Below are 14,049 nucleotides of genomic sequence, written 5' to 3' on the forward strand. Positions count from 1 at the left end.
ATTTCATTTAGTGGGCTGCATGCTGAACTTAGAGCAGCAGTCCCCAACCCCTGGGCCACGGACGGCTACTGGTCTGTGAGTCATTTGGTACCGGGCCGCGAGAGTTGAGACTTTGGTGTGAAATGTATGGTTTTCAGGGTTGGTATCGTTTTTTTTCGTTAACTCGGTTTTCCTGGGTCTTTTCACGTGTGTTATGAATAAATCTTCTTTTTTTCGGTACCGGTACTAGTTTTATTTTGTTGTCTTTATCCACGACACCTTAAAGGCCGGTCCGTGAAAATATTGTCGGGCCGTGGCGCAAAACAGGTTGGGGACCACTGACTTAGAGGACAGAAACCAAGTATCGATCTTATAGCACTAGTATCAGTCCGATACTATCGACATTTGGATCGTTCCACCCATCTCTACCACAAATGGGCAGAACATGCAAAGTCACAAGGCCCCCAGGCTGTACTGGAACTCAGTACCTAGTGTGCACTGACAGTGCTAACAACCACTGTGCTGGCCAAACTGAGGTTATTTCAGAGTAAATATAACCCCTCCCCCCTAGTCTTGTTTTTTGCCCCCCCCCCCCCCCACACACACACACACACACACACCCTGTCATCTCATTAAGAAAAAATCCTGGATACGCCCCTGTAATTGTAACTAATTCAAACAAATAGTCCTGCTAAGTTGGTTTAGTTAGTTGTTTTAATGCCCCATAAATCCATAGTAAATGATTTATTAGGCATTCTTTGTCACTTATAAACCCTTTGCAAAGGTTGTCTAAATATGAACTCCCGTTTAGCGTGTCCTTTAAAACCCACTACTCTGTAATCTATATGCAGTACGTGTACGCTGTTGTCTCTCTTACATTCACATGAACCCCCCCTCAGGTGCAGCCACAGTAAAACGTTGAGCTGGGCCCCACTACCCTCCCACTCTCTTTCCCCCTCCCTCCCGCTTTTCAACGGCCAAACTGCCGAGGCTGGATGCAGATAGAGAGGGGATTAGCTCAGGGTGGGGGATAGAGGGAGAACTTTTTTCCCTCTTTTGTGTTTTTTTAAGTGTCGTTTATTTCAGTGTGAAGAAAAGAAGAGGGGAGGTGTGTGTGTGTGTTTGTGTGTGTGAAAGAGAGGGAGGACTGGTAAGATTTTCCAGAGAGGTGGACTGAGACGGAAACTGAACATTTTAGTTTGAAAGTTGGGTCGGAGTGACCGAGGCTCTACCCGGAGAATGGAAGCGAGCTGAAGGTCCGCACATCTGCAGTCGGAGCCTTTCTTTTTCTTTCTTTCTTTTTCTTTCTTTCTTTCTTTCTTTCTTTTTTTAAAGAGATTTGCATAAGGAAAGGCAGGGACGGGGAGCAAGACCATGCAGCCGCTGCTGTCGGGTTAGTGGAGCTTGTGAGTTAGGGGAAGAAAAAAGGAAGAGCCTGAGGAGAGAAAACCGGTTTTCCCTTGAATCCTACCGCCGCTGCTTTTGTGTTTTTGAATGGTTGGCTGCCTTTCCTGCCTGACAGGGCCGAGTGTCACAGAAAAGTTTGAGGCTTCAGCAGCTCACGGGCGCGTCGGTAAGTTTGTAACTTTAACTTTAGGCTAACTTAAAACATATTTGTGTGTGTGTGTGTGTGTGTGTGTGTGTGTGTGTGTGTGTGTGTGTGTGTGTGTGTGTGTGTGTGTGTGTCGTCCACAATGCCAGCCTACTCTGGATGTCATCTGCGGTGTTAAGTGTGTCAGTGGATATCTGAATTCAGTTAACAGCCGTATGGAGACAATAGCCGCATATATTCCACTGATAGAGCTGTTGATGGCTGATTATAGTTGAATCCAGATCCTGACTGATCGATGCCAAGCTCTACAGCTGCTCCTCTTTTAAAGTTTTTTAAACTTGAGGCACGTAATGCAACTTATCCCGGAGCCTTTGGGCGCAAAGACGTAATGATCCGGGATAATGCAGGCTTTTTGTGTGCGCACTGAACCGGACACTTACACCAAAGTCCCACAGTAATGTGCTTTAATCAGTGGAGGCTAACAACTCAATGTTAGTTATGCTGAAGTTGTGTGTGGGGGGAGAAATAAAAGTCAAGATCTTAGTTGAAGTTATCAACCGCTGCTGATTTGTGCTTTTAATCCGGGTTTTATGTGAGAGCCACAGGTGGTTTGTAACAACACCCTACCTTCTTTTGTATCCACCCAGCGTGCATTCAAGGATAACTATATAGTTACATCTTTTTATGTCTGTGGATGGCGTGCAAAGAGCCCTGCCCTGTGGTTCTGCTGTGTGATCCAGGGTAGGAGTGCCTCTTGGTTTTTCTGGGCAGTATGATGACAACCTTCAGGTCCCGTCTTTACTGGGGGACCACAGTCTGCAGTTACAGCCCCTCCGTGCACCCCCCGCCATCTACACGACCTTCTCCCTCAGCCTGCACCAGATGGTTTTAAAAACTCCTTTGAACAGGCTGAGAGGAAGCCCTTCCCTGCTTTGGGGAAGGAGTAGAAGGAAGCGCGAAGCGCAGGGGCTGATGAAAGTCAGTCTGCAGATGTCAGCGTGGATGCATGGGTCTCGGTTTTTGTCTTTTTGATGTTAGTAAAATATGCTTGCTCATCTAAAATCACTGAAACACAAGGTGACATTTCAGAAAAATGTCAAACACTCTTTGGAGTGAGTGTATGCACATTTAAATCTTTAACTTGACATCTCGGTAGGACGTAGATTACAGTCTGTGTTGTTACATTTTTTCTCTCAAAGTGACCACAGGCTGGTTTTTATTCTTCTGACTAAAGCATTGACTTGCTGCCCGTCTTTATTTATCTGCAGTTTCAAACCTATATGAGACATGTTTTTGCTAAAGATGGAATATCTAAGTTAAATGTCCAAATGCAATGTCTTACAGCACATTGCCAAGTAACATTTAAGCAACAAGAAACACAAATACACTTGTACATCCAAAATGCTGTTGGATGATGATTATTTAGAAAAGTTCACCTCTGAAATTTTCAAGACATATGTGTTAGTGTGTCAGGCCACATGCTTGACCCCAGTACTCTGTACCCGTGACTCCCTCAGCTGCTAGGAAACTACAGCAAAGGTGTATTTCTGAAAACTTCAGTACTAAAGTAAGGCAAAAATGCAGAGTGCAATTTAAATAGATGTGGGCTAAATGGACCTTTACACGCACACAAATATTTATGGCCAAAATGCTGATTTAAATTATTTGACAACATGTACATTTTCCCATGCAACTGTGTTACATAACGACAACGTAAAACATCAAATGCAATGGAATCAGGTCAAATAAAATGTACCTGATTGGTATACATTTAGTTTATGTCAGTCATGTTTTCCTAAATGATTAATTATATGAGAAAATAAACCCTCGATTTTATATATTTCAGTTAGATTTTATTCAAAATTATTGCTTTACATTTACGAGGGCAAAGAATGAGCACTTGAAGCTACAAGCCTCATTCACCCATTCACATACACATTCACCAAGCTTTTTATTCTATGGCTAGGCGCCTTATCTAACATTCACACACACACACACACTTACACTCCGATGAATGAGGGGCAACCCAGGGCTCGGTATATATTGTGTCTTTGCTACAGTGCAGAAAAAAAAACTGCATTTCATCACGTTTTCATCAATTTTCTTTCACTCTAACCGTTGTCCTTTGTACTGATACGAAGCTAAACTGAGTGTTACATGTAGCTTTTAAAGAAGTAAAGACCATAATTTTGAAGGGGGTTCTTCTTCCTGTTAAAAAGGAGATTTTCTTTCCCACAGTCTTCAAGTGCTTGCTCATAGGTGCTCATTGGATGGTTGGGGTTTTCCCTGTATTATCGTATCGTAGGGTCTCTATCTTTTAATATAAAGTGCCTTGAGGCAGCCATTATTGTAACTCGGAGCTGTATAGTTTGAATTGAATTGAACTGAATTCTCTAACATCCAAAAACTATTTAAAGTACTCTGTGCTATAGCTGTGACATGAGGGTGGTGCTGGGTTGGGGGGGAAATGAAGGACGTGTGATATTTTCGGCTTGTGACGGCGCTGTAGGGGGTACAATTATTGCAGGCTGGAATTATACAGAGAGGGTTAAAGGCCTGCTCTAAATGACAGAGCTGCATTGGAAGTGCTGCAGACGTACTGTATATAGACACAGCACTAGAGGTCCGAACCACTGCTGTGTTACGCTCTGACGTCCCTTCCTCTGTACTGGGCTTTCTTTACATTTCAGTGAGTGGCCTTTTTTCAAAGTTTCATGATTGGAGGTTATATTTAGACTCCGGCCTGGATGTCATTGTTCATCAGCCGCTTATATTATCTCATACACTGCCACGCTGGCGCTAACATATGGACATCAGACTCCACCACACAGCCTGCTAAACGCTGCTCCCCCACCACAGACGTTAATAGAGCGTTTGTGAACCCGCCCCTCCTTACAGCACATACGGTGCACTCACAGTGGTAACTTACCACAGCACAGTTGATGAATGTACATTACACGTTAGTATATTTTCACTGTGTTAATGACCTTTTTCTCTGAGGTACAGTATACACTCATGCACCACTGACATGTGACTCTCTTCAAAAGGCTGCTCATTGTATATCAGATTTTTTTATGCCTCTTTATGAATAGCTCTCTAAGGATCTCTTTTATTGAGGTGAAAATCAGGCAAGCATGAAATGGAGAGATTAAAGAGCAGGAAAAAAGTTAGATTGCTGCTCATATAAAAAAAAAGGGAGCCATAAGTGGATGTAATTGGGACCCAGGACTACAGGGGAAATGATTTTGCAGTGAAAATATAAACTTGACTGAATTAGAAATTCAACTAGTGGCTCTCTTATTGTCTTGCAGAGTACACGAAAAATACTGCCAATGTGCATTTCCATACCTCAGGGTGATGACCTAATTCAGGGACCTCCCACTGTGGAAAATGAGGTTGGTTTTTTGACCTGGGTCAGTTTTGGGAGGCAAATAGAAGAAATTGTTTAACTTGAACTCAGCATTTAAGAGACTGTGGTCACAAGGCAGTTTATTATCCCCTCTGAACTGTTTGGTTAAAGGCATCGATTGCACTGAGTTTTGTGACATTTCTTTATAGACAGATGTACGGATCCCTGCGTGTGTAGGTATCTCTTTAGTATAGATCAGGACCACGAGGCAGAGAACACATGAAGAACTTTAAAGTGAGGGGGGGAGTTGCAGGTCAGATTTGTGCAGTGAAAAATTAGGTTTATGTTGATGTCGTAGTTCACATGCGGCCCTAAAACGGCTCTTGAAAGTTTGGATTGATATGTGGAAAGTTGTTAAAAACAAGTTGTTGTTAATTCATGTACAATGGAGTGAAAAAACACAGAGAGACCTGAGTTACCTACGCCTCAACAGCTTTGAAAAATGCTGCTTTTTAAAGGTTTTGAACCAAATAGCTTGCCCCTAGTTTTATAGCTCAGTTTATAAATATCTGTGTGTATTGTGTGTTTAGTTTTTTGGCACTTAGTAATCAGAATGAATAAATAAAAGGACCACAGCCAAGAGTTTGTGACAGCTACTAATCTGTTTTCATACACGGATGCATATGAAGAAGAAATGCAAAGCCCGCAGGGACTCAAAGTCTGGTCAAAGTGAAAACTGACTGTCATGTGGTGCTTTGTTCGTTATGTAAGTTCTTAGCATACAAACATGGCAGTAGCTGCTATGCAAAAAACCCTTCTGAAAGTAGCCACAATCACGTAAGCTGGGGCATTATGACATAATTGAAAGTGTTATGTGTAGCTTAGCCCATGAGCCAGACAGATTACCAGCTTATTAACGCTGCATCATAAGGTTGCCTATCCTGCAACTTCCTAATGGTCAAATTTCTCAGGTGAAATGGTTTCTAAAGACACTGCTAGTTTTTTGACTTCCAGGTAGTTGTTTTTCCTCAGCTTTGTGTGTTGATAATCCAGCTCTTTGATAGCCTTTTTGGTCCATGTCACAAACACAGGGGGTCAGTTCCTGCTGAAACCTGATGTTCCACTTCCTCATGTGGTCCTCAGTTTCCTGCTACGGCGAGGCAGGAAGCTCAGCAGTGGGTCATTTGAAGTCTTGCTCTGTCTGCTTTAGAGTTAAAGCAGATGTTATTTTGATAAGTTTTGTGCTTAGCACAATATGTATTATCATATTTAAAGACCCCAGCTGTGACATTAGTTCGCTTTATTCACATTTTTATTTTCTTGACTCAGTCTTCCAGCTGGTTGGGGTCTTCACCTTGAGGAGACATAATTTATACCAACAACTGTTGAGACCCCAGTGCATCTCGCATTCTTGGTAGGGTCTTCCAAGTGAAGCTGTCAGACGGCCAGGCCATAGCTCTGCAGGTTTTTCAGTTCTCAGCTGGCCCTGGCCGTCAAGTCGGAGAAACGCTCCCAGAATCTTTGGCTGTGCTCGCGCACGCCCACCCCCTTGATTAAACACACCCGCATTAGCTATGTGGGGAACTTTTAGTCAGCCTTGTCTGTTCCAGCAGCTGAGCACTCAAATCTGTGCTGTTCAGGACAGCACCCCGCTGGGTGTGTTCAAGGGGAGGATACCCAAGGACAACACGTTATTCCAATAGCGCTGCAGCTGATACTGAGTGTGAGCTCAGTGAGCTTTGTAGAAGGGATCTGAATTATTACTTGTTCATTGTGTTTTAACAGTGCAGAGGTAGACAGGACACAAAGAAGGGAGGGAAATGAAGTGCAAAAGAGTTATTAAACTGTACAAGCTGCATTTCACAGTAATTTCAGGGCACTTTATGTTGTAAAGTATAAACCTTCCAATGGTGCAATATCCCAAAGAGAAATGGAACTATTTTCTGTTTTCAGCTGGAAGAAATCTGCAGCAAAAGCAGACTTGGGAGCGGCCGATCCAGCTCAATGGAGACAAAACAGAAGAGACTAGAGAAAATACAATAGAGACTACAACAGAGAGAGAAGACAAAGAGGAAAAAGATAAAATTATGGGAGGGACGACATAATGACATGCAGCAGAGGCGCAGAAATTTATGGAGCCAGAGAGAAGCAAAGCTCAGGGCATTCATGATATGAGATTCTCCAGTAAAAACTAAATTGATTGAGCAATAACTGTAAGTGTGATCAGTACAGAAACTTTCAGGCCTGTTCATAAAAGGAGCTACACTGTCTGCCTCAGTAAGACTTTTTAAAACTGAAGGAACCACAAACCTGCACTCTGAGGTGCTTTAAAGGGTTAAAAGCTATTGTGGACTTTACTGTGTGAACTAATGAAGGGAAGCTACAGAAATCTGATTCGTGTTGCTAATTCCTCATTGTACTCACACTGCAACACTTTGGATTAGCTGATGGTTTGTCACAGCGGAGCTTCTGGCAGTTTTTGGGATGTTTTATCTAAGAAGCAACAGATGCATGGGCCTATTTTTGAGTGGCAGTTTGAGACACATGGTAAGCATTTATAAGAATACTTATATGAAGGGCATTTTCCGGCCTTGTTTTCTAATGAGTTACTTTCATTGATGACGCATGGCCTAATTCAAAGTATGTAAACAAGGTGCCAGCAGCAGCTGCAGCAGCAGCATTATATCCAGTGATACAGCGAATATCAAATGTAAGCACAGAAGTAGCTTTGGGTAGTTTTCCCCCCCAGAAAATCTAGTAAAGTAAACTTATAAAATATGTACTTAACACTTACTAAAGTAACTTAACCTTGTAGCGCTGCACACCACGGTCGCATGATTACACTGAAAATTGTTGTCTACCTCTGACGTCAAGCTTTTTAACCTGTTGCTTAAAGCCCTTGTTTTCCACCGTGTAAGCACAGCAATAATTTCCATTCACCGCTTGCTCTTCCTGTCATGCGGGGGGATAGTAAATAGCTCGTCCTCACTCATTCTTATTCTGCTCAGGCTACGGGCACGAATGCCCTAAAATCCTGATGCGTTTCTCTGTTGTTAGACCCTCCATGAGGAAGGGTAGGTGTTATACTTCACCTTAAATGTAGATTTAAGGTTACGGGTGATTTGTTTGTTTTTTTTGCATTATAGGAAGACAAGGTAAAATTTTATTTGACCTCTTTATGTCTTTATATAAATAAAATAAGGAAAATTTAAAAAGAGGCTTTTCTTATGAAAGGTTTTTAGAAAGGCCCATTTTTGTCCAACTACACCCAAGCTCCCCCTGGCTGGTGGTCCTGTGTATGTGTTGGTGTCTATTATTAGCTTATCTAGGTGTCATATTTTGAAAATTTCCCAAATAGCTGCTGTAAAACTAACGAATTTCACTTTAATTTCCACTGAGTCGTCAGAATTGAATTCATTAACCTTTTTGCAGTACTTTGCTGCATGGGGGAAAACCAGTGATGCTACCTTCTGACTCAAAGCGCTGCCAGGCCAAAGTGCAGCCTCGGAGAGCTGCCTGTGTGGCTGCAGACTCAAAGTCTAGTTGACTTCTAATGAATCTGTTGCCAGGCAGCTTGTTGAAAATTCTGCATTGTAAGGTTTTTTTTTTTGGCGGGGGGGCTCCAGGGAGTTCAAGCGTTAAGACTGATAGCTCTGTCTTCCAGTTTAGGACCACCCTTCATCACTTACCAGCCGTCTGAAGGCAAATACTTGGCTCCCCTCTTAAAGCAAACGACTTGGGATGTAGCAGCGTCCTTGCTGCTGCGCTCAGTCATCTTTATGCGGTCTCGTTTTTCATTCGCATGGTTTCCTCCGAGTGCCACTAGAGGTCACAGCATGGGCCTCAGAGTCTTTGTTTTGCCCCATAATGGCTCTATTCTCCCACAGCGGCAATGACTCCCAAGGCTGCTACACATAAGACACCATTGTGACGAAAAGGGAGCATGAGGCAGAGGCATGGGAGTAAAACATGGGTGTATATGTGTGTGAAGCTGAGGCAGATTACTGTTAAAATCCTGCTGAAATATGAGCTGATCTCTAGTTTAAGAGTGAATTAAGTCATTATCTTAGCAGTTAAGATATGAGATCCAACAGTAACCAGATATGTGAGAGAAAGGAAGAGGCCTGGGTTGTTATTTCGTGTTAGCGCCGCCGCCGTCCTCCTGCTGTTTAACTAAACCTAATTAGAAGACGACAAAGTGTTCATTCAGAGTCGGGCCTGTGAGTGTAAATGTGGAATATTGTTAATGTGGAATAACAGGAATTACTATAAAAGTAATAATATTTAATAACGGCCCACAAATCTTCGTGGTAAACATTATTCAGGTTGGTGTTGCTGTAGTTGTTTAGAGCCAGTTACCTACCCAGGACTTTAGTCTTCTACTAATTTAAAGGAGTAACGATGCCTGGAATATGAAGAAGCCATCAAACTTGTAAAAACTGTTAAAAAAAAAGAAGACAAAATTGAAGCAGCTGTTTCATATCAACACTGACCAGGTGTCATAATAACACCAGCTAATGCAAAGAGTCTTTGACACAAACCAGCTGGGTTTAACATTGAGTTGAGTGTACACTAAAAGTCAGCTCTATTCATAAATAAAGTGCATCAGCCAACTTTCTTCATTCAAATTCATTTGACACCTAAAGAGAGTCACGCATATACAAAACCTTCCCCTTCTCTCACATGACTGCACCTTTGGTAACACGAGGAGGGAGACCGTAGTACTTCCCCAGCCGGAGGTAAACAAAAGCCTCTAACAGTAAGGGATTTTTTCCCCTTCTAAACCTCTTTCACAACACACTGACGCGAACATCTGCTCGAAATTTAGTGCTTACTCTGAATTTTAGGAGGTAGCATTAACCCTTAATCATACAAAGAATGCAAAAATGTCGAAGAAAGACACCAGCTGTCATATTTGCACTGATCCACCAATGCTGCCCGGACCTCTGTGCATAGCTGCGTCCCAGAGCTGAGTATGGGCCTTCATTGTAAGCTGGCAAGGGCTGATGTGAAGATTATAGTCATGATTGTAAACAGAGATCTGGCCCGCAGCAGTCATTCTTGTTAGAAAAGTTTTTTTTCTCCTTTTTATTATTTGTCCTGCTGTAGTCAACAGAGAGCACAGCTTGGTTTCATTACTTTTTAAAAACAAACAAACATTTTTTTTGCAATCTTTCTATTTGCACAACAGCTTATTCCTTTTGGTTTACTGTTCCAATGAAGAAACTGACAAATAGGAGTCATTATAGTCTGAGAATGAGGTTTTTTATTATGAGAAAAGTAAGATATGCATATCTTTAAGTCATTAATCAGTTTTAAAATGCAGGGGAAGCCCAGCAGACTTGCACTGATCATGTATTTTTTCTTCTGTGACCCACAATTGGGACTTTGCAGTTTCAGTGACAGAAAGAAGAGGGGCAGAGAGGGAAAAAGGCAGAAGAACTGTGAGAGACTGCAAAAGAAAAGAGAAATTTCCAGTGGCCAGTTCATTTTTTCCATGTAAAGTCATTCTTAGGCAGGACATCCAAATTAGTCATTCTTCTGTCTGAGGAACAGATAGAAGAAGTGTGTAGAGTTAAAGAGAAAACAGCTGCAAGGTGGGGGAACTTCGATGTGAAACACGGTGAGGTAAAGATGGACAGAAAGAGAGGAGCTGGTTATTAAGGAGAAAAGGCAGCACCGAATGTTCCTGAGTGTCTCAAGTAGAAACGTGAGTTAGTTGTAATCGGATCTCAGCTGCGGTGAGCTCATACAGGAGTCCTGCCAGCAGCCTCAGAAAGAGCAGTCCACCCATAAGTCTTTAGCCCCACTGCAGCCCTCTGTGGCGATCTGCAGGCCTGCCAGCTTAAATAGCATATATAATCTTTTAAGAGTGCTTGTTGGTGCCCTTCCTCTGAAAAGAGATTATAACAGAGTAGAAGAGAAGGTGGTGGGGAAATATTAACAGTCGCCTGCAGTTACAAAAGTGGACTTCGGGCCAATTTAGCCCATAGATAAATCTGTGCCTTTGTTTTCCACGAAACGATTGGTGATTTATTTGTTTATTTTAAGGAAAGGGTGAATTACTCAGGGGAGAGAAAATTAAAAACACAATCTGTTAGTGTTAAAAAAATTGGGTGTAGAAGAGTGGTTTTCATGAGACGGTAAAACGTGGTGAAGAAACATAATTCCTTTACCATGAAACCAGAGTTTGTTGACATATAAAAATTCCTTTTCAGGAAGATCTGAGCTTGCATATGAGCGGAGCGAGTGAATGAGATGTTTGACTGCAACATTTAGGGTTTTATTGAGTTGCAGTGAGAGTTGCACATACAGAGCAACATACAGATTTAACACCCTACTTTTGAATTACTTTATTTTCAGTGTTAATCAGCATTAAAAACGCTTCACTGATTAGGATACGGTCACCCTTTCTTAGGTTTCCTTGTTTTATCGGCACTTTTCTCTTCTCTTGCAGTCACACCTGCTCTGATGGACTTCAGATAACGCCCACAGCGGTCCCCGCCTTCCTTATCCTGACTTTCAGCCTGTCCCAGAGCCTCAAAGTTCAACACGATGACGGATCCCACTGGACTGAGCTCTGAGGGGGCAGGGTCAGCCATGGCAGATGCCTGTAGTTTGGAGATAGAGAGGAAGTATGATGTCATCCCTACTGTCATCTGCTCCATGTGTTGCCTGTTTGGAATCATCTACTGCTTCTTTGGTGAGGATCTCTGCTGGCTTACAGAATTTGAAACTTGGGGCAACATGAGACTGCAGGCGCACGTGCAGTCTGCTGTTTTTATCTTCTGGTCATATATTGGCCTAACTTCATTTTTAGTTTCCTTCCAGTTCTTCATTCTCTAATTTCCTCACTACACGTCTCTCCTGTGTGCCCTCCTCCGCCAGGTTACCGGTGTTTCAAAGCTGTCATGTTCCTGTCTGGCCTGATGTTTGGCTCGGTCATCATTTTCTTGCTGTGCCACAAGGAGCACGTGCTGGACACGCAGCTGAGCGTCGAGGCCAGCGCAGGCATCGGCCTCGGTATAGGCCTCCTGTGCGGCCTCGTCACTATGCTCGTGCGAAGCGTCGGCCTCTTCATGACGGGCCTGCTGCTCGGCTTCCTCCTGGCTCTCGCCGCCCTGCTGGTCACTCAGCAGTTCTACACACCTACCACACTGTGGGTGCCGCTGGGCGCTCTTCTGGGATCGGGCATGCTGTTTGCCGTGCTGACACTGCAGTGGCAGAAGATGTTCACCATGCTGTCCACCGCTGTGTTTGGGGCGGCCATCATGACAGTGTGTGCCGATTACTTTGTGGAGATGCTGGTTTTGGGAATGTACGTGTATGAATGCCTGCGCCTCACACCCGGACAGGCGCTCTGCTGGTACAGCTGGGTCATTCTGGGCATCTGGCCTGCTCTCAGCCTCATAGGAGTGCTGGTCCAGTGGAAACTGACGGACAACAGCTTCTCACACACAGAGGGTAAGCGTGGCGCTTTCATTCCTCCGATGAATCAAATCAAGCCAAGGCTTAAACTTAGCATCAAAGTATTCTCTCCGTATGAAAGCAAAGTTTGGCGATCACATCACATCTTCTGACCTTTTTGTGTGAAATCATTTAAATCTGAACTGCTGGAATTTTTCAAGCTTAGGTTTCCCGCATGAAGTGAAAATAGCAAACTTTTACTTTCACAAAATTAACATTTTTTTTCTCATATTACTTTCATAAATATAGACTCACATTTTTCAAGCACGATTCACAATTGATAAAAGTTGCTCTCGAACTTTCCCTTCACCTCATAGTTGTCATCAGTCGGAGACAGAAGAGAGTCCAGCTGATGCGGATCCGAGAGAAAGACGCCAAGAAGCGACAGCAGGCAGGTGGGCAGGAAGGCACTTACCGCCGTAAACCCACCCCAGTGAAACGTTACGCTGGGGATCTACTGGCACCGGTCAGTGTGACAAACATGCCGCGTGCGGTAGCGATTAGACGTTAGACGCTGGACTTTTTTCTAGCTCTTTGTTCGCTTCGCTAATCTCTCTGTTTTTCTTCTTCTTCTTCTCCTCAGAGCTACCTGCAAAGTCTGCGGGACAGACAGATGGGCACCGGCACTTCCCTTAGCAGCGTGGGAACCGCCAACCACACCACGATCGACTTGGACTACGACACTGGCTCCACGGTGCCCCTCACAGCCACAACGCCAGTCGTCAGGGTCTGAGCAGCACAAACATAAGAAGGGACTACTTAATGCACTCTGGTTCTCCAACTGTGTCTTCCTAATGTAGAGTAGAAGTTAATAACTGCTCTTCTATCCATGGGGTGTTTGTCGCCCTTGAACTGATTTTCTCCTCAGTGGGTCGCAGGTGTTCAGCAAAACACAGCGCTGCTGGAGAATGTAAGAGGATGAGGCTAAAACCACTGCAACTTCTGTGTTTCACAGAGAAACACAAGAAAAACCCCAGACACGAACAAAAATAAAGGTCGACCATTTCCACTCTTCACTGAGCACATAACAGCCCAATGAGCCTCGAAGACAGATGTGTTTCTGTTCTGATAGTGAACATCACAAAGCAATGCTTGACATTACATGTACTGTACTTCAGAAGTTAGTCATCGCAATCAAGTGTCGTGTTATTACCTGTTTTACCCTTTTCCCGTCCGGTCGTAGGATTTATTTTTTTTTGGGGGGGGGAGGTCTTGTCATCACAGTAAATTTTATTTTGTGTATTTCTTCAGATGGAGTATGATGAAAAAGTGAAGTATAGGACCTGGCTGTGTGGAGTAAGACAAAGTGAAGTGAAAACTAAATGATGTGAGAGAGGAAAAAACCTTTTGCTGGGACCTTTAGCGGGATCTTCTAGCAGAACTCTAACAAATTCTGTGATCTTTCTGTTTTTGCAATGTAGCTCCCATCAGAATAAAATGGGCGGTGATTTAGAGTCCACTTTTTATAATTTAATTTATATAAAGTTCAAGTACCTTAGTAGCGCTAAGTAAAAAAAGAAGAAAAAACTAAACAAAAACAAAGCATGTTTGTTGTTGATCTGTAGATTTTTAAATAATTATCCAGATGTTGTTGGGATCTTTTTTTGCAGTGACTACACACGTGTTGCCCGAATCTGTAAATACCTGTTGATAGAAGTGTCAAAGATTAATAAATGTGTTTAATAATAAGCAGTTTTTAGTC

The 14,049-nt window shown here is 43.1% G+C and overlaps 1 protein-coding gene across 4 annotated transcripts; it reads left to right on the forward strand.

Moving 5' to 3' along the window:
* Positions 1 to 950: 950 nt before the first annotated feature.
* LOC146709483 (transmembrane protein 198-like) lies at positions 951 to 14,036 on the forward strand. 4 transcript variants are annotated; one of them, XM_085456444.1, is made up of 5 exons: positions 951 to 1,552; positions 11,338 to 11,583; positions 11,769 to 12,344; positions 12,665 to 12,813; positions 12,931 to 14,036. In XM_085456444.1, the coding sequence occupies exons 2-5, from the start codon at positions 11,436 to 11,438 to the stop codon at positions 13,078 to 13,080; spliced, it is 1,023 nt and encodes a 340-aa protein (XP_085312570.1). In that variant the 5' UTR covers positions 951 to 1,552; positions 11,338 to 11,435; the 3' UTR covers positions 13,081 to 14,036. The 4 variants fall into 4 exon arrangements, with proteins under 4 accessions (XP_085312570.1, XP_085312573.1, XP_085312571.1 ...); XM_085456447.1 differs by having other exon boundaries at positions 12,665 to 12,742; positions 12,931 to 13,043; XM_085456445.1 differs by lacking the exon at positions 951 to 1,552 and adding an exon at positions 4,858 to 4,926.
* The last annotated feature ends 13 nt before the right edge of the window (positions 14,037 to 14,049 follow it).

This window comes from Copadichromis virginalis, linkage group LG5 (assembly GCF_057382275.1).
Source record: "Copadichromis virginalis isolate Kocher_CV1m ecotype Utaka linkage group LG5, C_Virginalis_male_GT1.1, whole genome shotgun sequence".
Lineage (NCBI taxonomy): Eukaryota > Metazoa > Chordata > Actinopteri > Cichliformes > Cichlidae > Copadichromis > Copadichromis virginalis.

Coding starts and splice junctions, on each gene's coding strand:
- LOC146709483 (XM_085456444.1), top strand. CDS start 11,436: ATGACGGATCCCACTGGACTGAGCTCTGAGGGGGCAGGGTCAGCCATG. Junction 11,584..11,768: donor AATCATCTACTGCTTCTTTG/GTGAGGATCTCT, acceptor CTCCTCCGCCAG/GTTACCGGTGTTTCAAAGCT. Junction 12,814..12,930: donor CTGGGGATCTACTGGCACCG/GTCAGTGTGACA, acceptor TCTTCTCCTCAG/AGCTACCTGCAAAGTCTGCG.